At 38.0% G+C, this 26,603-nt stretch overlaps 1 protein-coding gene across 1 annotated transcript; it reads right to left on the bottom strand.

The window, feature by feature from the left end:
- Nucleotides 1-1,462: 1,462 nt before the first annotated feature.
- On the bottom strand, nt 1,463-26,603 carry LOC105389618 (protein Tob1). The gene is made up of 4 exons (XM_038117808.2): nt 26,301-26,603; nt 5,015-5,309; nt 3,849-3,940; nt 1,463-3,589 (listed from the first exon to the last, which is right to left on the bottom strand). Exons 2-4 carry the CDS (start codon nt 5,301-5,303, stop codon nt 3,209-3,211), a joined length of 762 nt encoding a protein of 253 aa, XP_037973736.1. The 5' UTR covers nt 5,304-5,309; nt 26,301-26,603; the 3' UTR covers nt 1,463-3,208.

Genomic DNA, 26,603 nt, shown 5'->3' with positions numbered 1-26,603 from the left:
GTCCATTATGGTAATGGATCAGTGCATCTAAAGCTGCGTACAGACCGGGCCAACGAACGCCCAACGAACGCCAACGGTTATCCCAACTATGGATATTTATTATACATAATACAGGGCAGATTGCAGCAACGAAGGTCAACGAAACCCGTTCGTTGGCGTTCGTTGGGCCGGTCTGTACGCGGCTTAACATGAACACAACAATCAAAAGGACCTGTGTCTACCTATGCATAGACTAGAATATTATAACGGTACCTATGTAAGTAGCTAGGTTAAATAAACGCCTACATTTAAACTTGTGTTCATAAGTGGGTAATGTACCTACATTAATACGTGAATATCAATAATGGTAGGATTAACTGGACTTATTGTTGCATTAATAAACACTTATATACCATAGATAGGCTACTCAACTAGTCCCTTATGTAGGACATAGGAAGTAGATGAGACGGTTCAACATAATATTCATTTAGCTTGTCCATCTACTACAGAAACGAGATTATCTATTCTTGGACCTACACCTACAGAGCTCCTATCTCAGATATTGCAACACCCAGGCTTGCAGCTCCAGTTTACTCGGGAGCTATGCTGGCTGAGCTGAAATTAAGGGGATACCTATGTAGATAGGTTCCACTCGAGAGAGCCACGTACAGGAACTTCGGCCCTTGAGAATATAAATAAAAGTGCGTACCTATATACTATTTTATAGTGTAAACGTAAAAAATAATCCTATAGTAAAAAGTGACCATGGGCCCATGGGTGTACTTAATCTTTGCATTTATTTTTTGCGAATTTTCAATATCGTAAAACAAAAGTTGTTTAAAGTGACCTCTCGAGTCACACCCTCTCGCCTCAGTATACCATTTTTGCAACACCCTATATATATCTATGTAGCATTTCAGGCTACAAAATATTACGTAGCAATCGTCGTAGCCCGTAGCAGTTTTTCATAGTTTTCTTTGAATTAATGTATTGGGTTCACTCACTCGAATGGAACATCATTCCATTTTTAAGCTGGATTTTTTCCCATGGGCATCATTATGTTGAGAAGCAGAACTCGACGAATGAGTTACCAACGCTCTAAGGAGTCTAAGGCATGCACATAAACAATGCCTTTTCCTACCTCGTAGGTGTTTGTAATGATTATAGGTACAATTAGTATTGAGTTATTACTTCGTGTGTAAACCCTTGATTATAATTTTGTAGACACACAAGGCACACATAGGTAGTTTATCGTAATTCGTAGAAGGGGTTTCAAAGCATCCTCGCAGTACGGAGCTTTTTTCATTGTTTTCGTTAGATTGTTGAGAAGGTATTTGAATCAACTATTAACAAAATTTTAAGTAATGGTTGAATTTAAATTACTGATTTATTGATATAAATGTATAATTTATTACGTAAGTAGTTATGCCTAACATTTTCTACATTTAATTTAAGGGAAATATAGTAAATCATACAGCCTTAGCAGATTGCACAAAACATTTTAATATAAACTTAAAAAGTTGTACAACAATATGAAAAATTATTATTGACTAATTATATTAGCGGCCATGGAGTGCCGTATTCACTATATTATTATGCAAATATTATGTTATCTTTAACACTTCCATCTAATATTTCATACAAAAGAAAGAAAATAAAAAGTTAAATCTTTAATAAAAAATTTCATTACACTAAGTTGTAATAATTAGACTTAAATATAAATAGAATTATCTACAAAATACTGGAGCATGTTGGTCAGTTTTTCAATCGAGAGTGCATTATTCACAATACGTACATTAATAAATAGGTATCAATAAAATTCTACTTAAAGGTATCATAGGAAATGTCTACCGAAATCATATTTCTTAGTCTTAACCTAAATCAAAATATAAAAATATTAAAAAAATAGTTGCACATTTCCTCTCACACCATGTCATTTGTTGTGCACCGAATATGATTTACAGTTTACAGGTAGTCACAGTGAAATATAACGGTTGTCGCGATCTACCCAGCCGGCCCTGGACCCAAGCGCCTCTAATATCTTGTCCAATCCGATTTATACCCTACAATTATTTTATATCTTCTCTAGAACTATGCCTTAGATGGATTTATCCAGGTCCGGGTAGATAGAAGAGCGACAACACTAAACAACCTCAAGATAGCCGACCGGTGGTCACATTATATTGCCTACCCGTCGGCTCTAAGCTACCCTACCCCTGGAGGCCCCCCGCTACCCGGCCTCGGGGACTCCCCGCCTACCCTAGACCACCCTCCATTGAAAAACTGAGTGCAAACGCCGAGTAGAATATAAAAAGATAAATAACACATAGTATTCATTTATGAATTTGCATGCACCCGTTATTTTATGAATTGAGAAATCTTCTATCATTTATTATTTAAATGTCTTTTATAACAATATATAGGTACGATACAGACTAAGGTCCCGCGCAGGGTGACCGGTAATGTACACAAGGACTAATATCTTCTTAAAAAAATACTGTTAGATTGAAACGTATGTAACTATGCCTATCATTAATATTTACCATATCAGGGTATCATACGAATGAATGATTATACTCTAGGTGAGATCTACGGCCGCGCAGGCCGCTCCGGCCGGATCCGGATATGCAACATTTACCATTACATACATACAGGAGGTACATACAATGTCAGTATTAGCTACTATACAATAAGTATTATGTATGAGTTTTACATATCAATTTCAATATTAAAAATACGTAATTTCTCTATTGGCTTTTTCGTTTTAACGTGAAAAGTTAGACGATTGTCGCGTACGAATATAATAAAATAATATATTATGTATACATATTTTAATATCAGTATTCTCTTTTAAGACTGGAGGACGTATGTATACAGGCTCGCTCTAGAAGGTACGTCGTAAGCGCACGGGGCCTCCCGGCCTCTCCTTACCCTACGAATATATCGATATCGAACGAAGACATCAAAAACGTGACTCGGCTTTAAATATTACGAAAATAAATCGCCGGCGAGTCGCGCGGCCGATTATTGCTCCTATATCGATAAATTTACACATCGACGTAACGAACGAGAATACAAAAAGTTATGGAAAATCGTACGGATATCACAAGCAGCGGGCGGCGCGAGCGCCCCCGCGGAAAATAAAAAAATAAATCGCGGCGCGCGTCTCTCTCGTACAAAAGTAAAGAGTCTATGAGCGTGTGGCGCGGAGGGGGGCGCGGCCGGCGGCTCAGTTGGCGAGGAGCAGGTGCGCGGGGGCGGGCGGGTAGGCGGGCGGGGGCGCGGCGTCGCGCGGGCGCGCCAGGAAGTACGCGGCGGGGTCGGCGGGCGCGGGGGGTGACAGCGCGCGCGCCGCCAGCTGCTGCTGCAGCGCGCGCTGCTTGATGTAGTTGCTGAACTCGGTGGGCGACATGCGGTTGGCGCGCTTGCTGCTGGTCTTGAGCTTGGTGCTGCCGAACTTGGTCTGCGCGAAGGTGGCGGTGGTGAAGGTGAGCGGCTGCGCGCGGAAGGGCGGCGCGGGGGAGAAGGCGGCGGGCGCGGGGGGCGAGGGCGCGGCCGCCGGCTCCACGGGCCGGAAGCACTGCGCCTCGGGGTTGAACGCGCGGGTCACCTGGAAGACACATAATGTTTGTTTAAGTAAGTGAAGTTGTGATGGTTAGTTCTGGGTACTACAAAGGCTTTTTCTCTTCATGTATAAGATGTAGGAGATTGTTATGGAGAGGAGACTTGAACTGAAACTTCCTTTGCTGGACATATTCGCCAGTACACTCTTCCCCAATATCCAATAAACTACTCTCTCCTCACTCAACCACTACCAGCTGCCTCAGATCTTTACCCCAGTGGTCTGGAGGGCGTCCCACGGCACTCACCTCTCTGTCGGTGCGTTCGTCGGCGGCGCGCTCGTCGCTGCTGAACAACACCTTCACCGCGCCCTTCTCGCCGATCCGGTACGACACTTCGCCTGGAAACAGGAAAAGATTAAATTTATTAATTGGTAAGATATAATGCCGACAGTAGCCTAAAGATCCTCTCTCCAACTCAGTGAGAGCCGCTGGACAGAAAGTGGAAACTAATGAAACTTTTAAATCCAGTTAGCAAGAAAGCAAATATTTCTAAGAATGTTCTGGTTTTAAAGAGTTATTTATAGTAGGTACTCTCATGTTGAATAAACCGGCACAAACTTCATTTAAATTAAACTAACGTAGGTACTTTATTAGGTCCTGAAAAAAGCGTTACAAAAAACTAACAGCGAAATAAAAAGTCCCCCGACTCAACCCGTTTTCTTTATTTTATCGGGTCATCCCGATCGTAGATTTGGTTACGAAAAGCAGAAGTTTCTCTTCGAATTCAGGTCACGAAGAGTTCAGATTGAACCAGTTGAATTTTAATGAAGGCCTTGTTTTCCTCTAGTGGCACTATTATCTAGATAAATTGTTTGATTGGTCTGTCCATATTCAAGTAGCCGCAATTTAGTCATGAACAAGGCGTCTCATGGCGGTCTAGAATCAAAGGATTATGCCGACTTCTTGTACTCGTACCAGCGTGTTAACATAAAAATGGTGATTGTCCTGTCCTGGCGCCAGTCTGTCTGTCCGTCGACCTCGCTTGTTAGGTAACAGTAGGTCGCAGTACCGAGCCAACGTTACCGCAACAAGCTAGTTTAAATTCAGAGAGCTACATACTCTTTAGTACATCCGAAGGTTGGTTGCTTTAAAAATTTACTATGACCTCTGACAAGGAGACAAGGCAATGTGTTAACTCGTGTGGTTGTCTTCTCGATGATAATTGAGGACATTATGTGAGAATTTATGATGGATCTTACGTTGAGTAACTTTAAAATAACATAATGTTATTCCATCTGTGTATCTTTCCTTACTTTAAATATTTTGGGTTTGGTTACGTCTCGGACATCACATCCCGACCTAACACAGTATAACTCTACCTTGTGTTTCCTCTATCAAACCCTAAACTAACTCAATCACGATAGTATAAATTATCTAAGCCCCAAATAAAAATAAATAAAAACAACTCTCACCTGGATCAACCCAAACGGCGAGATCTCTCGGCAGATGTTCAAGCACATCCCGGACCGGCACTCCCGACTCCCGGGCCGCTCTCTCCAACACCGGGTCCAGCGGGCCTCCGGTCTTCAGGCACCGGAAGGCCGACCCCCGGCACGGCCGGTCCGGGTACCAGTGGCCCCGGAACTTGTCCTTCAAAGCCTTCTCCAGCTCTTCGCCGAAGATGTTGACCCTCCGCCGCGGCAGCTTGTTGTACAGGTACGATATCACGAAGTTTAGCGCGACTTGCACTTCAATATGCATTTTGGTCTGTGGACAAGAAGAGAGGTGGGTTAGAGAAGGTTGTTTACATTTACTGTAGGTACTAAGAGTGTAGTTAGGGTTAGCAGCCTTATCTGTGATTGATTGATAATAATAATACCTATGTGTTTTCGATACAGGTCATTTTTAATATTTGTGGGTAGATTGAAATCAATCTAAGTGTTTGTCAGTGTTCGTCGTGTTGTTCTGCCATTGCAATTCGAAGCGGTGGTAAATATCGGATTAGGTAATAGTGTAATTTGTGAAATATCGGTTAAACATCACCAGCTGCCATTGGGCATTATATATTATTTTGTTTACTAAGTATATTATAAACAGACTAAGTGAATTTTGTGAGTGAACATTCCCTCGGATTTCAAATTTGAGGGCCCCCCACGCCGAGTCCTGGACCTTGGACGTAAGCCTTCCTTCGACTTGCCTAAGTGAGTAAAATCTATCATATTTATCTATTTCTTATTATATTTATCTAACTATGTGTTTCACGTTATCCATCATCAACACTGCATCAGTCTGATGTGATTCTAGCACAGATTCTTTCTAAACTCAAATGAAAAAAAACTTGGTTAATCTAAAAATCTAAGTTACAAATGAATTATTACCAAACCTCGATAGTAGAAGAGAAGATTACGTTTTATGCCGTCATCAGTAATCGTGTCAAATCGATTAAAAATTTAATTTATTCGATTCTAAGAATTAGCAACGTGGTTGCGTAATAGGTATAAATAATTTATGTAAAAAGTTACGATTTCTGAAAATACGTCATACTATTATCATCGTCATCATAATACGTCACGTCTTGATATCAGAATAAAATAAAAGTAGACTTCTTTCGGGAGGACCTACGCTGTAAAATGAATCTATTAGGTACTTATAACAGTCAGCTTCAAAAGCAAAATCTTCTTACTAAAATGTAGTTTCGGAGTGGGAAAGTTTCAGTTAATTCGGCTGTCGGGTCGTCGCCCGGCTCAGCCAGCTGATGCAGCGGTGCAGCGCTAATTCACTCTAGCGGACGTGACATGCGGGCACTATACTGTACAGTTATATGGTACAATACTCAGACCCTGGCTTACTTAGATGACTATTTTTTACAGCGCCGCAGCGCTAACCACGGCTCTGACTGCGTTGCATTGATCGTACCGGAGATGGCTGTAGTCGTGCAAACTTACATAAGTATCTTAATCTATCATCATCATCATCAGCCTATGTTAACCCTCAGGGAGACCTCCTCCATTTTAAGCCTCCTCTTAATCTACCGGGATGTTAAGATGAATGCGTTTGAGCGTGAAATGGGGGTTAGTACCTACTAGTCTCACCAAGCACGTTTCTAAGAAAAAAAACGAAACATACACAAATAATTATGTATGTTTTAATTAGCCTGTGTAATTAGTTTTAATCTGTAGACGTAAGTTATAAACAAGGCATGTTATGTTACACTCGCTGTAAGAAGACCTAAATAAATAAAATAAATAAAAAATGTCCCGTAAGTCTCGCAACTCGACATAAATTATACTACAGTCGTACACACAATGCCATATCAGTCTCTCTCGCAAAAGCCTATTTGCCTGCAGAGTAAAACATTTATCCAATTTCGGCCGTCAACATTGTTTTTCTAGACTTGAGCTTGTTTGCATATGGAGCCGCGTAGTGGGGCCATATCAAAATGAATGCCCAAGAGACATTGTTAACATGACCTACAATGTCTTTCTCATTCATATAAAAGTTAGTTAGTTTTATTACACCATCTGCCATTGCCACTGGAACTTTGACGGCCCTATGAGCAAGGTTTCACTTTCATGGATGTTTTCGTTCCGTAGCTCAAACTTTATCTATGATAAATACTGGTCATGTTTACTAACCACAGTCTGAAAACAACCCATGAAACTTATTTCCACTCCGAGTCATAAATCTGCGAGCACCGACGACGAAGGTATAACGAGTCAACTGCGACAAAGTCTAGAATTTATGAAAACAAATGGCTGTTGTTAAAACCTAGTTATGTTTCAGGTAGATATTTCAGACGTGAGCGGAGTGTGAGGTGTCGTTTTACGACTTTAAATCCATTTTCAGGTATTTCACAAGCTAGCTTTATCTTATTTTGTAAGCAAGTTACCTGTGAAATGAAAAGGTTTGGCATTATTTTGCCTCGTGCCTCGACTGCTAGCATGAGTTGTGTTGCTTAGACTACGTGAGCGTGAGTATCGTACAGACGAGATGGGGTTACTCTATCTTAGCAAAAAACTAACGTCTGAGAGCTGCCTTGTAATCGGTACGTTTAATGCTATGAGATAGACTCGCGGTTTGCGTAGCTGAAGTCTGAAACGTAATTTTGCGAAAGCTAAAGTTACCCTCTGAAAGAGGTGGTGTGATGTTTTATTATCATTATAATAGGTACATATATTCTCACCATGCAGCCTAGCGGAGCACTAGTGCTTTACATTTACACAGGGCATAAACAGAAATATGGCCTTGACATAAACTTACTTGATTCCATAAGTAAAAAAGTAAAATGCTGGAATAATATTCCACCACCTATAAGGCTCATAAAAAATAAAATCAATTTCAAAAATAAAATAAAATTGTTTCTTCTTATTAAGCAAAAGACTTGATAACAAATTTAGTTATCTACAGTAACTATTTATTCATTACATATTTTCTATATTTCTGTTACATCCGGCGCAGATCGTCTAACAATAAATATATTCATGCTATGGTGGGTGCTCTGTCATCCACTGAGTACGACCCTGTGTCTCTTGCTGGTTAGCTGCACACCTTTACAACATTATCAAACTAACATAGGTAATTTTTCTTCAAGACAATATATTTTAAGTAGTTTTTTTGCTCACAATTTATGTAATTCGGCACCCTTGGAACAATTAAATGGGAGGTAACTGAAAATCAGCGGTTTGCTCCTGGAGTAAACATCCACGCTGAGTTACTTCACCCTTTTGGTCCGCTTCAACACACAACCTGCTAAGTACAAACCTGTCTTTATTTATCATAGCTACTATTTAGTTATAAGTACAAATGTGTATATCTGTCATTGTGATTTGTTGTGTATGTAAGAAAGTGGATCAAATAAACGCTTTATCTATCTATCTATCTATCTAAGTAGGCATGTAAATAAAAACATGGCTTGTTCCAGTGGCTCTAATAAATTATACAATGTAAGAAGCATATTATTTTGATATGTTGGGCCCGAAATGAAAAATGCTAATATTGAGCTTAGGACCTGGCCTTAGCTGACCTGGTACTAGTTATTATTCTGTGGCTTAGGTTTGTACCTACATTTATTTGTGACCGAGACATTATCTTACAGTCAATGGGTGGATTATGTGTGAAACCTTTTTTAAGCCATTTAGATCTGACGACTAGCTGTGAAATAGTCACTGTAATGTACCTCTTCTAGGTCGGGTTGTCTAAACTCATACTATGAGTCTCATAGTATATCATCATGATATAATCATCATGCCTTTTGTCATTGAAAAACCAAATAGGTATGTTTCTTTATGAATGAAAATAAAGTTACCCGTGTCGTTTCTATGTAACTTGTAATTAATAATACGCCGACCCACGCAACTTAGCTAACAACTGGCTAAACTCGGCAAACAAAAGTCAAATCCCCAATTAAGAAGCAATGTTGCCGTCTAAATAACACACTTCAGCGACGGATATTATACAAAATTACTAACAAACGGCTAGATATTACACAATTCTCCTAACACTTCATCATCGTGATGAGATTGCGTGTTTCGAAATGACTTTGCGAATATTCCTTAGTAGGTACAACCCGTTTCAATTTTGTTTGCCGTTGAAAATGTAGGTTTTCGTGGGTTTCATTGATGCAGTGGTCAATCACTCAACTACTAAGTATTTATAAGTTATCATTTTGTAATATTTTCTTTTATGGTGAAAAAAATTACTATTATCTATTCTATTCTACATCATAAGTATGTCACGTTTTATAAAGTTTTCTACGGTTTTTTAAACAAAATTGTGTCCACGGTTTTCCTCCACTATGATTTTGAAAAAAACTAATACATATTTAACTGGCAACCACAAAAAACAAAAAAAAAAAAAAAAAAACACGCACTCACGCCTTGTACTAATGTACTCCCTTGCGGGGTAGGCAGAGGTGCATTGCTGCACCCACTTTTCGCCAGAGTGTATGTTAGTCCCAATGTAATAGGGGGCGGGCCTATTGCCATTTTACGGGCACATCCAAGACCCGAGAACAAATATCTGTGTTTAAACAAATATCTGCCCCAGCCGGGAATCGAACCCGGGACCATCGGCTCAGTAGTCAGGGTCACTAACCACTACGCCATTCGGTCGTCGGCAACCAAAATGGCAACGAATAATACCAATATACGTATAGGTACACTTACAGGTAGATTTTCGAAGGAAATGAACCACTATTATGTCGGCTACAAAGCTACCCTTGCCAGTTGATCTAGATAGGCAATCCCGGCCTAGAGTACCTACTACATGTCGCAACAATATCGGATTCCTATTGAACGAGAAAATTCTAATATGTAAAGCTACAACAATAGGATTAAGTAGCAACATAAAATAAGGGAATAGTAGAAACTAACACATTCGAGTCTAAAAGAAATGGCCACGGCCTGCGTAAAATTCATTTGTAGCACAACATCATTCGCTACGACACATGATTTGATTAGTTCATTTTGTTAGAACACAGCAATAAGTGGATGTAAGGGAACGACAAGGGAAAATACGGTTCAACTACCATACAAGAGTAACCACCATAATCTGATAATGATCTGCCTCTAAAAATTTTGGTTCCTATAAAAATGCGAAAGTGTGCTCAAATGAGTTCCTGAAATTGAGTAAAATAGTATGGAATCTGTTTTTTGTGCGAAGATTGTTGAGACGCCATCCAGAGAGTATCGGAAGCATATTATGTTTAGCTTTACATTTTGAAAATAAGTAAAAAACGAATTAACATGATTTTTCAGCTGATCGCTTCTCCCTTAACCTATGTTCCGAGTTTCCATACGATGAAGGTCGAGGTATAATTAATTCTTGTGATTAATCACGTGAAGTAAATAGGCGTACTATATTTACTTTGGCCAAAAGGAATTTCGTGAGGACACAGTGTAAGTAGACGTGATGAGTGGCGTCGGTCGTATCTTTAATGGATATGTTTGTCTTGTCTTGATGTGTCTTTTTTAGTTGTCTTACAAAATATCACATCTAAATGAATAAAGATAGATTCAACAAAGGAACAAGGTTTTTTTTTTCGCTTCTTTATAAATGATGAAGTAGTTTTGAGCTCCATAGTCCATATTTATCTTCATATTATGTACTAAACTCTAGGTATAACAATTTATTAGTGCTGACGGACTTATATACCCTTCTCTTCTGAAATTTTGAAAATGAGGATCTAATTTAAACATGTAATGTACATCTGTAATATTCACCGCTAAGTTACCTAATACAAGGAAATTCTACATCCATCTGTAACCACCTCTACCAATCCCTCAGATCTTCAAAACTCAATCCAAAATTCAATCGTACCAAACAAAGTTACATTTCCACAAGCCATACCGTTCCCCGTGAATAACTTAAGTGGATCCTCCATAACCATCAACGAATGGAGAGATCAGACGAACGCAATCAGTCCGTGCGTTTCGACACTCGTAAACCCAGTCTGGGGGGTCTCTCTACATGACCAAAAACTAAATTTCGGAGCACAGCTGTGCGAGCCGCGACTCTATCTCGTGCTTATTCTACGACAGCTCTCGTCCGTTCGTTTTCCGTCAGTGTAGAGTAGCCCTCCTGGCCTATATACGGAGCACCCGGCGGGCGGGGGGCTGTATCGATCCGCGCCCCACTGCCACACTCACCCCGGCGACGTAAGCAACTCCCCGACAAGCGAAACCACCCTCTAAACCCACCCCACTAAAGCACAGTTTCCAACAATAATCGCCACGCCTGTCTCAGCCTACTACCGTTTCGGATGTCCTTAAATAGTTGAAGGGCAAATCTGACTCCGCGCCTCGTAGGGCAGCCATATTTACGGACGTGGGAAATCAATGAGTGTATTTTCTGTTGCTCCCGTATTTATTTGCGGTGATGGAATGAATTTGCGCCGTGCATACTAATACGTTAGATTTGGGGCGGAAATTCTGTAATGATTTAGGCATCGGCGTTGCCAAGAAATTATGGGGGTTCGAGGTCTACTTAATTTCATTGTTCTTTTCCAACTCCTAGGTACAGTTAAATATTGGTAACCCTATACTACTTACTACTTATTGTAACAATTTAAACCGGCCCTTTTATAACGACGTGTCGACACAATAGATCGATGCTCCGGTATATTATTAGCCTGTCATCGCGTGGGTTCGAAGGTAATTTATAAAATTATACCCATCACAATACCTATATGTATCTCTACAACAGCGTATTTATAGTGAAGCAATAGCGCCGCAGGTAGCTCGTAAGCCATTCATTTTTCAAGTTGACTTTCAGTATAATTGTATTCTTAGAACTTGTTATATTGAGCTTTTCTTTTGTTTGATCGGACGAGTAATGTTACAGTTCTGGAACCGTCTAACAGCCTACTAGGTCACTGAAGTTCAGTAAATAGGTAAGTATTTGTACGAATAAACATTAGGTATTCAATAAAAAGCTTACAGTTTATTGATTTACTGAAAGCTATACATGCTTGCATTTCTATCATACATCTTAACACCTTTACAATTTAAACTAGAAGTAATGATGCTTTTCCTTCTACCAAGTGTAGAAATAAAAGGAAACGAACATCACGTGAGGCAGAGACGAATGGGAGTATTCGTCACTGCTCGCTAGCACTCAACGTCTACTGAGGGATGTATAGCAGTTGCTTAAGGGGATGTTGGTATAGTACATTACATAGTGTATGTTTAACAGTTCTGGTGCTTTTCTAACTAATGCTATTATTGTATTTATTTGAAACCTGGTGGTCTTCGTGAAAATAAACAACTAGGTATCTATATATAAAATAATATGGTTTAATTATAAGTGCTTTTTATTTATTTCATTTCTTACACGAATAATGACAGACGAAAAGATGATAAATTCTAGGTAATTGTAAATGTTGGTCGTAGAAACTATTGGTTTCTTTCCGAAAATTGTCTTAGTTAGGGTCTATACAACCCCATTCCCATCGTCTTTTATTTTGGAATTGACTGATTTAAAATAAGTAGCTCATGGTATTTTATTCACATAAGAAAGTATATTTTGTCTCTACGAGATAGCAATATTTAACGGAAGCGCTGGGCCCTTAATAAAAGTCTTGCACCTTCAAGATAGGAGGAGTTGCGGCCGCCATCAGTTTCCTTTAGCAGGAACGAGGAATAAGAGGTTTGCTACGCGGGAAGTTTTAATGAGGTGCAAGATAATCTTTGTTACTTATAGAAAGTAATGAAAACAAAGTCTGCAACGTGGAAGAGTTTTTATAGGTACACAGTTTTTTTACTCGTTCGCGGAATGATAATTAATTTACCTACTATTTTATTAGAACTAGTAACTTAGTTATATTCATAAAATTATTCGTCTAATATGTAGAAAAGAGGTACCTAAGTATAATTCTTTTTCAAAAAATCCTAGCTTTTAAAAAATGACATGTTGTTATGTGTAACAATTTGATCTAAAACCCGTAAACAATACTGTAGTAACGCAATTACTGGATAAATAGTCTAGATGTCATTAAATATATTACAGCTATTTTGTTTACTTCTGGATAAGTGCTTATCGGAAAAGGAAACCCACATTTCTTGGAAAAACTCCCGTAGGAAACTTTATCCCAAAGCCCTAAGACGATAGATAATTTACTGAATTCTAAGAAAGACTCAACGGCTTTTATCAATTTCCGGGAGTAATAATAGCCACATCAGACATTATTTAATCATCTAGGCAGAATATAAGACTACGGAGAGGCATAAAGGAGGGAGGAATCTGTGTTTTATATACAAAAAAAAATACATAATTATAGCAACAGTTGTAAAACTTATGCAGTACTCGTGGGTTTTACTTTTGGTACTTACCTATATAATTGGCGTGGAATTAAACAGCTCCAGAGCCCATAACCCAACGCCAATAATAAATATTGCAAAAATAAATAAATTCGTTTGAATAGCAGCGTTTTACTTTGAATCTGGAGCGCGGATCCAAAATTACATCAAAGCAATTTATAGGTCAATGACTAACGATTTAAAGTTCAATGGCAGTTTTCTGTATAGAACTGTACAACTCGCGTGGGATGTCACTAATGTGCTATTTACGTTAAGATATTTCGATTTTAAATCACCGAAAAACTATCTAGGATTTGCAAATTTCTTACGGCACCATTAGAGTGCCAAACATTTGCTTTACATTTATAGTCTATGTTTTATTTATATAATTAATTTATATTGTATTGTATTGTAAAACACAGACGAAAAGCTAGTTAAGCAATGCACCTGGGGAGCACAGAACGCGTTAGTGTTTACGATAATAATTATGATATGACTGAAATTGTTATGTAAATGAGCCGCAATTTTGGTCCGGTATTTAGGATGATGCGATAGTGATGTGGGTTATCTCCACTGGTATCTGTTGTGTGTAGCAGATGCCTGTTTGTTGACTTTGTTGCATTGCATCGTATGACTCTCGCTTATAGGTACATAATTATTTAGTCTGTGGTTGCGTTAATATGAGTGTGTTTTGTTTATTTACCTACATATGTATTAAAATAAATGGTTTGCTTCCTGAATGCTTACGTAGCTTCATTATTTATGTTCTGTTAATTAAACAGTTGATTAAGCAACGACAATTACTGTTATCGCAGCTAAATTCTGCATAGGTAATTGTTTCACTATTATCTCACTCTGTGTAGTATTTGCAATAAGCCAACATGTTGTAGCATTACTTAGTAGTACTTAGCGTATGGGTCTGTTTTATTTTAACAATTTAAAGTATTTGTTTAGTTTTGGGTTAGGTGGCAACTGGCACGCCAAAATTCTGGCACTAGTGCGAGTTTACTACTTTTCATAACAAGTAGTGGTAAACTGGCATGATGCGAATTATAGGTTCGTGCCAGTTTACTCTTTCCGTTATATATAGTGGTTATCTCGCCCAAATATACCAATCTGGTAAGTTCAGTACCTAAATCAGAAAATAAGTACCTACCTACTTCAGTAGATTAAATAAAAAAGCATATAGCTCTACGTACAAATTATACCTAGTATATGTATGTATTATTTGTTAACTCCATTTGCTCGTAACAAACATAGTAACAATGTCATAGCAATGGCGTCAAGGCAATATTCTATGTGATAATTGAAAACATAACAGTTTCCTGCAGGCCAACGTTTACCTATACAATGTAGTAAGTTGTAATAACATTATTTATGAACTAAGTAAATAATAATATTATAACTTTTCACCTACGAACTTAGTAAATAAGATTATAACTTTTGCAAAAATTATATATATTTATAAAACTTTATAATACCTACACCTGTGAATTCAAACTGTTTGAACCTTCTCGTTTGAGAAGTACTTATGTTCCTTGGTTTATACTGGGGGTAGGTCAAGTATTATTGTAAAAGTACTAGAATACATGTTTTTACACTGGTATAGTGACAGATCAAAAGCTATCCCTTATCTATGGATCGTAAATTAGCCTTCGGCTCGCGCGTTCATATCTCATGGATCGCATGATTTATATGTGTCTCTTCATTATCACTCAGTTTCAGTACATAATGATCAGCTTCAGACAACCGGCCACTTTCTTGACATTGATCGATCGACTCGAGACGAAGTTTCAAAGCGCTGCTGCGCTAACCACGGCCCTATCTCGTTGTATGAAAAGTAACGATTGCATGACAGCTAGACAGTTTTTTTTAATCCAGACTGACCCCGCTAGGAGGACACTTCAGTTCTTCTACCGATTATTAAAGTCCTGGAGATATATTAGACCTCATTTAGGAGAGATTCATGGCTAATCTCCTCGATTGCAGACGTAGATTCTACTCTTTCTATTAAAACTTTGTGATGACTTGCAGCCATGGTGGACTTATTGCGGATATTAATAACCGACATTGTGAACGGAATCAAATAATGACTACTCTACCTATCTATCTATCCAGTTATAGCTATCATGTGTAAGCCTATAGTTTAACAGAAACCATAATAATATTTGTAATAGATTATTAGGTACAGTACCTGTATTTTAAAATGTATAATATTTATATTTCATTAGTTTAGTTAATTTTTGACATTTAAATGACTTGCTTGTGCAAGTTTGCGTCGCCATGAAACTTTTTTATGTTTTCAAAATAAATTATGTAGCTTTAATTTAACTAGGTATGTGCTTCCAAAGTTGCGTATACGACTAGTATTCCTTTATTGAATTCTAAATATTCCTTTATTATGAAGAGTGTCATAATCTTATTAACGTGTATATTCAATGTAGGTATACTCTAGGAAATTTAACGATGTTGTTTGTTTGTCGTGATCAGATCTCGACACGACCGTCTGATCAAAATGGTTAGCATGGTCGTAGCATCTTTTGTGTCGATCGATGGTCCAAGTTGGAAACTTGAAAAGAACGAATTCCAGAAAATTATTTTATTTATATTTACATTTTCTGTAAATCGCTGTAAGTACTATTCTTTATCATTACTCTTGACAAGATTCAAATTTTCTTCTTGAATAGACACATAAAACTAAAAGTATTTCAGGACCAATTTTCCTTATAAGTATTCTTTTATCAAAACGACACAAACCATATAACTTCTTATAGCGAAAAGCTTTTAATATAAGATTTCTACTTAAGGTGTATCGCCGGTCGTATAAGTTACGGAAATGGAAATCTTAAGCCGCATCTAAGTGTTGTAAATGTCTGAAGGCGCGGTGGTGACGTCAAACTTTTCACATTAGATCGAGCGACTGGGTCTCGGTCGCCGGGAGCCGGGGGGAAGGGAGGGGAGGGGGGGGAACCACCCTTGCTTAGGGGTTTCCCATGAAATGTCTAACTTAAACCATCGCTACCCGCATCCTTTACACGAGGCGGCGCGTAAACACCACATAATTAAACAAGGATGAATTTCAGGCATAAATTTCCACAAGCAGCGCGGCAATAAATTCTTAATGGCAGGAATCTGGCGACGCATTGCTCGTGTAAAAATAAATACGTGGAAAAGGAAAAATGAGATAAGGAACGAAAGGAAAGAATTTTATTTCATCCTTTGTCGGGAAATTCCTCCGGAGCTTCTGTCTATTGACATTATCCCCGGTCTTTTGTGAGGGGAACACCGGGATAAATGCCGCTCGGCTCCGCAAACGGACCCGAAATGTAGGGCGCCTAGCTCCACCTACTGGCTATCTATATAATGATTAATGTGACCTATTTACTTCGTGTGGATCCCGCGAGGGAAAAAACTTGATTGATGTAGCTGAGCCACAAAAGATTCGTTTTTAATATCTTTCGCGAAATACTAAACGCTGAAAATGTTGAATGAGATTGTTTAATTTGTTTTGACGTTGCGGGGCCGTAAACGCTTCAAGATGTAATTGCATTTGAAAATGGTCACGTAATTTTTGAAAGGGATCAGTATAACAATCATTTGTCTATTTCAATCAAAAACATTTAACCCTTATTGAAATATAACTTCATCGACATACTTAGACTGGTTCCCTATTCGAAGGATAAATATTTATCAGCACTTCAGCACATCCATAAATTATTGATTTATAGACCTACTTTATATACCTACATAATATTCTTACAAGGTTAGAGTTTTTATTGGAACTTGAAGAGGGCAAAGACGTCATACAGCTAGCGATGCAAGTCCTCCCACAGGCCCATTATAGCCTAAGCTGCTTAACCTATTTTCTATGTAAAGCTTTGGGTTAAACTCTTTATAAGTCAAACGTAGGCGTACTCCCTCTCCCCTCACCGTTCCCTGCCCTCCCCTCACCCTCCCTTACCCTCCCCTGGCGACCTTGACGTCACGAACACGGAACTATTATCGTAATTACGTGAGTTATTTTCGTGAACTTTCTTTCAAACTTTATTGAACAACACGGGCTATGAAAAACTGTGTAAACTCTTTTTTTATGTTTTTCGGGAAAGAACTGTTTTTTTTTCTTTAATTATGAAATTCATTAAATATAAGTTACGCACTAATTAATGTTACTAATTCTTATACGTAAGTACATGACTGTCTTCAGTTAATTTATTGATAAGGCCTTTCCTTAATATTTTGTTAAATATACCATACAACTTAAAATGTTTCTCATGTTTAAAATAACATTGTTTACGAATAACGATCGGAATCTCAATTGAGTGCGCCTAATAAAAAGCACGCATTCTGATCAATATTGGCCTTACACTGACCTTATACGCTAAAGGTCGCTCAGTAGACGTGCGATGTATGAAGTCAAGGGAAAATCAACTACAATAGGTAGCTCTACCATCATACAATTTACCATATTTTCACGGTCCATTTTCCCTTGCGAATCATCAGCGGGTCACCCTTTTCCCCCAAGTTACCCTTGCGTAAATAAATGTACATAAGTATAAGAAATCTGCGTAAGTAATTTTAACTGACAACCCGCATTTCTTTAACCTTGCGATCGTGACGTCATAGCGTGCCTATCTTTGCGTGTCTATAAGCTTCATTGTATTTAAGCTTGTGGATTTGTTTATTACCTCCATTTAGGTTTCGTTGAAATTACGAGAGTTATGTGGTTGGATATTAAACGCGCGTTGTGACCTTGTCAATGTCACGGGCAGTTATTGTGCCGACTGTCCTTTTGTCTGTCACGTAATAATATACTTACTACTTTTATTATAGTTTGTAAAGATCGGTTTTTAAATACCTGTAAGTGTGAGCATGTAAACTGGCCAACAATGCTGCGCTCATCTAAAGCCGTAACCAGGTAATTTAGGTAATTGCGCTACAACTCGCAACAAGCGCGCGACAAACCATCAATTAGCATGTTTATTAAACATGGTCATCTGTTAGTCTGTATTGTTTAACCTTTAAAACTTGGCTAGAATAGCTAGTCTCTTGGCTTGTCGTCCGCAGACGGGCCGGCTCGGCAATGGCCGTGCACCTTTGGCACATCAATGTCACGAGCCCATTCATCGCGGTCTGGCAGCGCGCGCGCTCTCCGATGCGTGAAGCTAATTTTGTTTTTTTCCCACGTCCACCACGGCCAGTGGACGCCGGTGCAGCGTGTCGCCAAGGTCATGTAGTTCGGAAGATACGGTTAACGGGTCCGCAGAATCGACGGTTCGGATTTTTTCCGGATTCCGAATGTTTGCGGCTAATTGAAATTGGAATAGAATGAAGACGAGGTCGTCCGCAGTTACTTCCATGTCAGGACTCAAGACTCTGTTGTTGGTCATAAAATTTATAAATTATGGATTCGTCATCTTATTTGATTATATTTTGCTATAGTCAAGGCAGTTTAGTATTATACACATGTTTCACTTACATCAAGCAAGCAGATATGTATTGTTATAATCTTATCGCTAACATTTCTCATTCATGGTCGCGTGACTAAATACCAAGCAGATTAGGTTAAACCGTAATTATCCTTTCGTTATTTTGTTTTTATTTTATGTCGTTATTGGCTGGCTTTGATGGATGAATTACCTATTGTTATTGTCTGGGCTATATCTACGGAAACATCGTTGAGCTACGTCAAGGGCGGGCTTAATAGTACCTAATATCCTAACCCAATAAAGTTATTGATCCAAACTGTTGTCGTCTTCTTTTTGTTTATCACTGTGACCAAACACTAAAGCTAAACTCTGCTAAACTGGATCCACACGATCTCTGCTAAATCAGCTTTTTGTAATACCCATTTGGCGTTTCCGAGCTCAGTAAAGCACGGAATACATATACTTAACTGGATATATAAATGATTACAGTAACATGAAAATGCATCTACCTATATCTATGTATGAGCTAGGTAGGTAGAGGTAGATAAATAATCATGTCACTTTACTATGGCGGATGTGGTATGAGGCCACGCGGCGAGCCACATTTGATCTCATCATAATCATCCAATATCCTCGCCACCAGAACTGGTTAGTTCCGATTCCTTGCCTCTATAATCGATTCAAAAATCGAATGGACATGAGTTGACGTGACCCCGATTCGACGTGCAATGAAAATTAGTGAAGCGATTACTTTTCGTTCAAATTTAAGTATAGAGTTAAAGATTCGTATTTTTTTTTGCATTGGTGTTCTTCCTTCTATTTCAATGGGAATCCTGAAGTCAGGACCAAGTTTTGACTTCAATTGTAGACATGTATAATTCTAGGTAGGTATGTATGTTACAATAAGTATTATAATTAATATAAGTACCTAGTGACAGACAAACAAGACAAAATACATCTAAATTTTTAAAACATTAAATTTTAAACGTCAGCTTATAGTTAATTGCTGCAAACAACAGATTGTTTGCGTTACTTCCCACTTCACCTGTGTCAACATTGTCTCTAATAAGTAGTAACATTTACGCAAATTTACTTATAGCTTTTACGCTGAGTGAAGCGTTTACGCTACAATGATGGCGTCATACGGCAGATAACAGCGACAATTTGGCACGCACTCGCTTCTACGCACTTATCTAATACTCCTCCAACATAGATAAAGGTAGATAATATAGAGCAACTACAGGTAGTCAGCTTGGTAAAGTATGATATTGCTTGTTTGGTACAAATAAAATACTGACAGTAGAAGGTAGAAATACAGTGAAAGTACTTGTTTGACAACATCTAACCTACGTTTAAAAATAATTAGGAACTGAAAAATCATTTTCATCTATTATGACTTTAGAATCCTGTACGTAAGACCCTATCTGCGAAGGTAAGTGAAACGCTATAGTACTAGCGTGTATATTTGCATAGTGCGGTGATCCACAACCGTGGTAAACTAATAATAGAAAACAACCAATAGGAAAGCCTTCGCTAATGTCTGTACAGCTGCGTCAACACCCAGCGATCCGCTTTGATAAGCAATCAGCCGAACACAAAGACGAACTAAAACAATTTGTTTACTACCTGCTCTCCTTGTGTCAACAACTTTATTATTACCAGGACTACATGTGCGCTAGCTGGTATCGTCAGATGGCAATTCGTATTTGCTCTAATTCTGGTTCAAAGCGCACATCTAGCCGTTAGCGTAATGGTTGAGCAAACAGTGTGGAATTTGAGTTGCCAGTTAGCGTTAGTTTGATTGGATCGATACTTCAATGTTGGTCACTGACATTTTTAGGATGAATTCGGTGTATGGATTTTTATGCTTACGCTTCCTGACTATATGACTATAAATGGAATATCTGATTAATGACGTTACATAGAAAAGGCAATATAACAATGTACAAGAGTAACCTCTAGTGACAAAATACCACAATTAATACGCTCTAAGAGCGGAAGTCTCGTGACGGAAAATTGAGGCGGAATTTTGAACGTACGCCAATACAGACATGAAAATACAGCGGTGTCGAGTTTTTGGCAAAAGTTTTGTATAGGACCGGTTGGCGACGTGGCCCTCTTGCTTCACGCTTCGAAGCACTTAACTAGACTTTTTCTGGGCAAATTAATGTTATCTTCACAAATCGCGTAATATATTTTTTATGGGAATGAAAGAAAGCCTAACAACTTGGCACGGATAAAATGAATAACCTATTACTTTATGGACTTGGACAGTCCCTTATAAAAGAATTATCAGCTAGATGCCATATAGCGTAAAAAAATGCTAAGTAAATACCTATTTTACTTGAGTTTAGTTTAAGTTTATGAGTGTAATCTACGTCTACAACACGTAATAATTATGTTACACGTATCCTGTGTGATCACATAGTATGTCATAGCCACGGCCCTCGCCTGACTGCCTCATCACAGCGAACAATGCGGCCTAATCTGACTGACAGACAGACATTGCTACTGTCCAGAATTGAGCTCAGTTAAGCTCAGCTTCCACGGGGTTTCCCTCAATTTCGTGAGTCTAATGATAATATTATTACGTACTTACTTACACACTTACCTAGCCTTGTCGATCGTGTGAATTATGTACTACTCATCAGTAATTCCATTAGTCATTAGATTTCCCTTTTAGGTACAAAAGTTTGAGGAGAGATTAATAATATTTTGGAGAGTTTTCTGTGAAATTTTTCGCTCAATAAATATGTACTTATTTCATTTTAGATACCACTACTATATAATATGACTGTATAGGTATATATTCAACGTAAAATATCAGATATAAAACATAAACAATATTCATTTAACTAGACTATCGATAAAACGATACGATCTTTGGAAAAACACATAATATATCACAATATCTTTATCACCTTACTTTTATCTAGTATAGTACGCAACTACAATCTGCAGCATCCATGAAAGCATAGACATGATAATGATAATGGCCCGTAAATCCTATGCAACAAAACCTATATCCCTACGAATAGATGAAAAGGTCGTACTTAGTGATGCCTCTCGCTCTATATTTCACAACAATCTGGTTGCTTCTTTATTGAGAGAGGTAATTTTGAAAATTAAAGGTATATAAATCTAGACTGTATTGAAAACCTACCTAGGCATTCCATACATATACCTTTAGCCATCTATCTATAAGAAATATGTAATTCGTATATGTTTGAATGTATGTATGTTTTTCGGAATAAGGAACATTGAAAATGATTTCCAGCAAGATTTCAAGATCATTTACGTATATATAATATACAAAACCAAGATAGGCTCAGGCTCATACGACAAAATTTACATAGAAACAAAATCATAACTAATTACACAAGATGGTCGCTTGCAGATTAGAATAATAATTGTTTGGAGCGAGTGCCGGCTCGGAATTTGCATGTATTTTCATAAATTAAGTGCTTTAAGAGCCTCTGCAATGTACTGAATAGACCTATATATTACATAATTAAGGTTATATTAGTATGAAAACTTTAACCTAAGAAGTTGAAAACATTGAAGCAGGTATCCACAGGTGATACTGATATAAGTATTAAGTATCTAATTCTGTAATATACTTAATACCTACGTATTCTAGTAACACCACAGAATAATAACTAGGTAACACGTACCGACTACAGATATACTTAATATATATAAGATAGTAATATGTAATCCAGAACATATAAGATAATATATAACCGCACGCAGATATATCCAAAGTAAACACGTGAGTACCTAGGTACTTATTTTAAAACTCTTACATAATGGCGCGATCTATTTTCTTTTGGCATTCACCTTCGCAACGACAATATTATGTCAGGAGCTCCATTTCCCGACGAAGATTAATTTAAAAAGCCACTGAACAAAGAACCGTGAATAAACTCTATAATCTTTTTGGATTTTTATTCATTCAAGAGAGGTTTTTGTTTATAAATAACAGGACTTTGTTGTCCTAAAGTGGGATTATAAACAAAAATAATTTCTTTGAGCAAATGGCCGGATCGCGTGGCTATCTCGTAATCTTTGTTGTAGCGCTTTTGGTTTTTGGTGTCCAACATTCATATTTTAGTAATAAAGAGGTAACAATCCTGTAATGTTGCTTTGCTGTATGTACCTATTTGATCTAATTAAGGTTTTTTACAGCAGAAACCTCGTAGTTCATAAAATTACAATTAAACGTCGTTTCATTTGAGTTACTGTAAACTTGTTACGTAAACTAGATTAATGCTCGGTCTTATTTACCTTTCTCCGGTCTGTAATTAGTAATTATAATTGGACTTTAGGTAAGTGCCTATTATTAATCGTATAGATGAGGTAGTTAGGTTGTTTTGATCAACTTTGGCTCAAGTATACGTGAAATCTGTTCCTTCCTCTGACTCTACATAGTACCTATACCTATACTGATTTAAGTTGTGAACTTTGTTTTTTATTTTTATAATTTTAAAGTTTTATTTCAATGTAAGTACATATATAATAAATACAGACATAAATATATTATATGAAAATATTACGTAAGTAAATATCTGCCGTACTGAGTACAGACACACCATAACAGTTTAAGTCACGAAATATGATGAAAATTACAATCTGATATGAACAGACACAGAAAAATTATCATGATTAATGAGACGTGATGTCGACTCGATAACATCTGCTTGACGATCGCAGGTACGTAATATCCCACGTCAGAGATTAGGTTTATTCCTTTCCCAACATTAATGATGATATATTATTTGTAAATACATGTAAATTTGTTATAAGTACGAGGTTAATAATGGTCAGGTAAAATATATAAGTATTGATTGTTCATATTATGTTTTACATTCTACGTAAAATATCAAGCAAGTGTAAGTATCACTATGAACATAATACTATTTTCATTTTAACTACATTATCGACAAGATCTTTAGAACAGACAATTACAGAACAAAAACGCAAAACAATAATGGTCGCAAAAATCGACATTTGTTTATTTTGCCATTGAAGAAAGTAGCGACTCAAGAATGCACCATTGATGCCAGATGTGTAGCTAGATGACATAGTGATGCTCAGGTGCTGCGACCGCGCCTTGACATCGATCCCTGCTCCGAATACTAACCTCCGATGAATCGAGACATGTGGGTTACGATTTACGATTATAGTAATTAGTGAGTGTGATTTTTTACCGAAAATAAATACTTATTTAGTATCAGGAAATCTAGCAAGAAAAAAAATGGTTGGATGGGTTTTTTTATTATAGATACGAGTATCTTTACATCTGTGATTGTGTATGATATAAATAATTAAAGTCTTGGGTACTCTTTGTACTGGAACAAGGACCTACAAGGTACATCAAAAAAATAAAATCGTCTTATATCGCTTCCAGAGATCCTTTCCAGTCCACCCACATACCTATAAATATTGTTCATAACAAATATTATACCTTTTGGTTTATATAGGTTTCCGGTAGCTTTGTAAGTGTATAACTATGTAGGTATAGGTAAGCATATCCAAAGTTTACATTTACAGAAACCACACCAAACTGTAAGATTGGTTGGTTACACCAATCTTACAGTTTTGAAGCTGATAAGAAAGCAATCAATATTTTATAGCGGAAAAATGGTTCGTTTCTTTTACACATTACACGATAAAGGAAGGAAACAGAAATCTGAAGTAAAATTTTAATATAAAAAACAATAGCTATAGGAATAGCTAGCTATAAATTAATGTTTTGTCGTAACTGTTTGTGTATAATATTCACAATCATTTTTGAAACTTTTATTTAATACAGCATGGATCACAAAGGAGCTAGATTTTTAAAACTCAGTACTTTATGTACTTATCTACTTAATTTGTGTTATCAAACTTTTGTGTTAGTTTAGTTCTGTAGAGTAATCGTAAGAGTTGAATACGATTAATTTACTTTCTTTTCACTCAGGTGGGTAGATTCTTAACAAACTTTTTGGTCCCTTAGTACGAAACTTTTTGAAAGTACTCACCTAATTTGATAGTAGGTACCTAAGTACGTAAATAATATTGGATTCCCATTAGTACTACATAATTATTCTTACTTAACTTTTATAACTCGAAGTCTGTACTTGCTTATTAAATTTTCTAAAAATGTAAAAAACACCTATTTATAGATGTGGTTTTCTACTCTCTCTCTCTCTCTTTCAGGCTATGTGTCCCATATGGTGGTGGGGTCTGCCTTCCTCGTTTTCTCTCTCCACTTCGCCCTGTCTCCAACGTCGTCTTCAGAGACTTGGCAGTGTCGTAGGTCTTTTGCACTACGTCTATCCATCTGGTTTTAGGTCTTCCTCGGGATCTCCGACCGGGGGCGGACAGGCGCAGTGCTTCGTTTCCAACATAGTCAGATGTGGTTTTCTACATGTTATTGTATTTCGACTCTTACTTTGATTTTTAGATCAGAACTTTCAGTACCTAACCCTGAATTTTTTCGGGTAGAGTTTACAAAATGTACAGTCGTATTCTTACCGAACATATCTGATATATCCAGAGTATGTATTCAAGAATTAACCATACGAACTACAATACAATAAACTTATAAGGTAGTTATTAGTTAATTACCGTGGGAACGACGGAAGGCTACGCGGAAACGCAAAATGCTAGGGCTTTTTTGACTTGATGTTACTTTAGGAAGGTGTGTTGCGTGGCTAGGTATTACTGTTGATAGATTATTTATCAAATATGAATAGCGATCGGAAAGCATTATGTGTGTAACTTTTTAAAAAGATAATAATTAAGCCTACTGAAAATTTCAGTTTTACGAGATGGCTCGAAGTTATATGGTATACTTACTTATAATTATATAATGGGTATCTAAAACTTATTAAAACTGGTATTGCCCAATTTACAAAGAGTAGATGTACAATCAGGTGGACTTAGTGCTGAAAGCATTATCTACCAGTCAACCTGCAGGAGTTTCAGGAGCAGAAAGTTTACTCAGTTAGGTATATTTACCCACTTAGTTGTTACGCAACTAGTGATTGTATTTAATAATAAAAACATGTATCGAGTGACTGACAAGCTGATGCGGTGCCAGCTCCGAGATCACTGCCGCTGTGGCCATCTGCAGGTCACGACCGCGCACCTGTCGCCCGCGTCTAACTATCTACTTGCACCTCTCCATTCAGTCTTAGGAGACATCTTTCATAACAGTTGTAAGGTATTAAGAGCATGATAATTACACGGTTTGTATAGTAAAGGGACGTCACGTCATTCAGCCTTGCTGTAATGCAGGCGTGACTGACTCGCGCTCACCGCACGTGCCTGTGATGATAGAGGGGCCGTGACAGCGATTAGCTGTCCTCTCGTCCACATCACCACGTGACGGCTCATACATGAACCGCATCACGAGATTCATGAGCCGGCTACTACGTAGAGTCACTACGGACGCTGAGCGCGAATGCAAACAGCGCGCGCCCTTGAACGCTGCACAGATCACCGCGCGTGAAAAATAGCTGCGATGAAAATATTAGCACGTGATTACGTACCTCGCGAACACCGGTGGTATCTTGAAAATCGATGATGCGTGCCACTCGGCGGCCGAGAGCCAACTGAGCCACTGTGCCGGAGCGCCGAGCCTCCGCCCGCCTCAGCCTGTCACTACAAAAATACTTTCACCGCGAGCCGGTTGCACTGTACAAAAATACTAGTCCTTAATCACTCATAGGTTTTGATTCGCGGCGTCAGGATGTTTGATAGTGATCGCGGGGCGGCGTGAGGTTCATTCGCGATGGTGTGAGGCGTGTGCCCGTGGTGGCGGGTGCCGGCGGACTGCCGGGCCGGGCGGCGCT

Source organism: Plutella xylostella, chromosome 10 (genome assembly GCF_932276165.1).
Source record: "Plutella xylostella chromosome 10, ilPluXylo3.1, whole genome shotgun sequence".
Taxonomy (NCBI): domain Eukaryota; kingdom Metazoa; phylum Arthropoda; class Insecta; order Lepidoptera; family Plutellidae; genus Plutella; species Plutella xylostella.
This window is presented reverse-complemented; position numbering and strand designations above follow the sequence as displayed.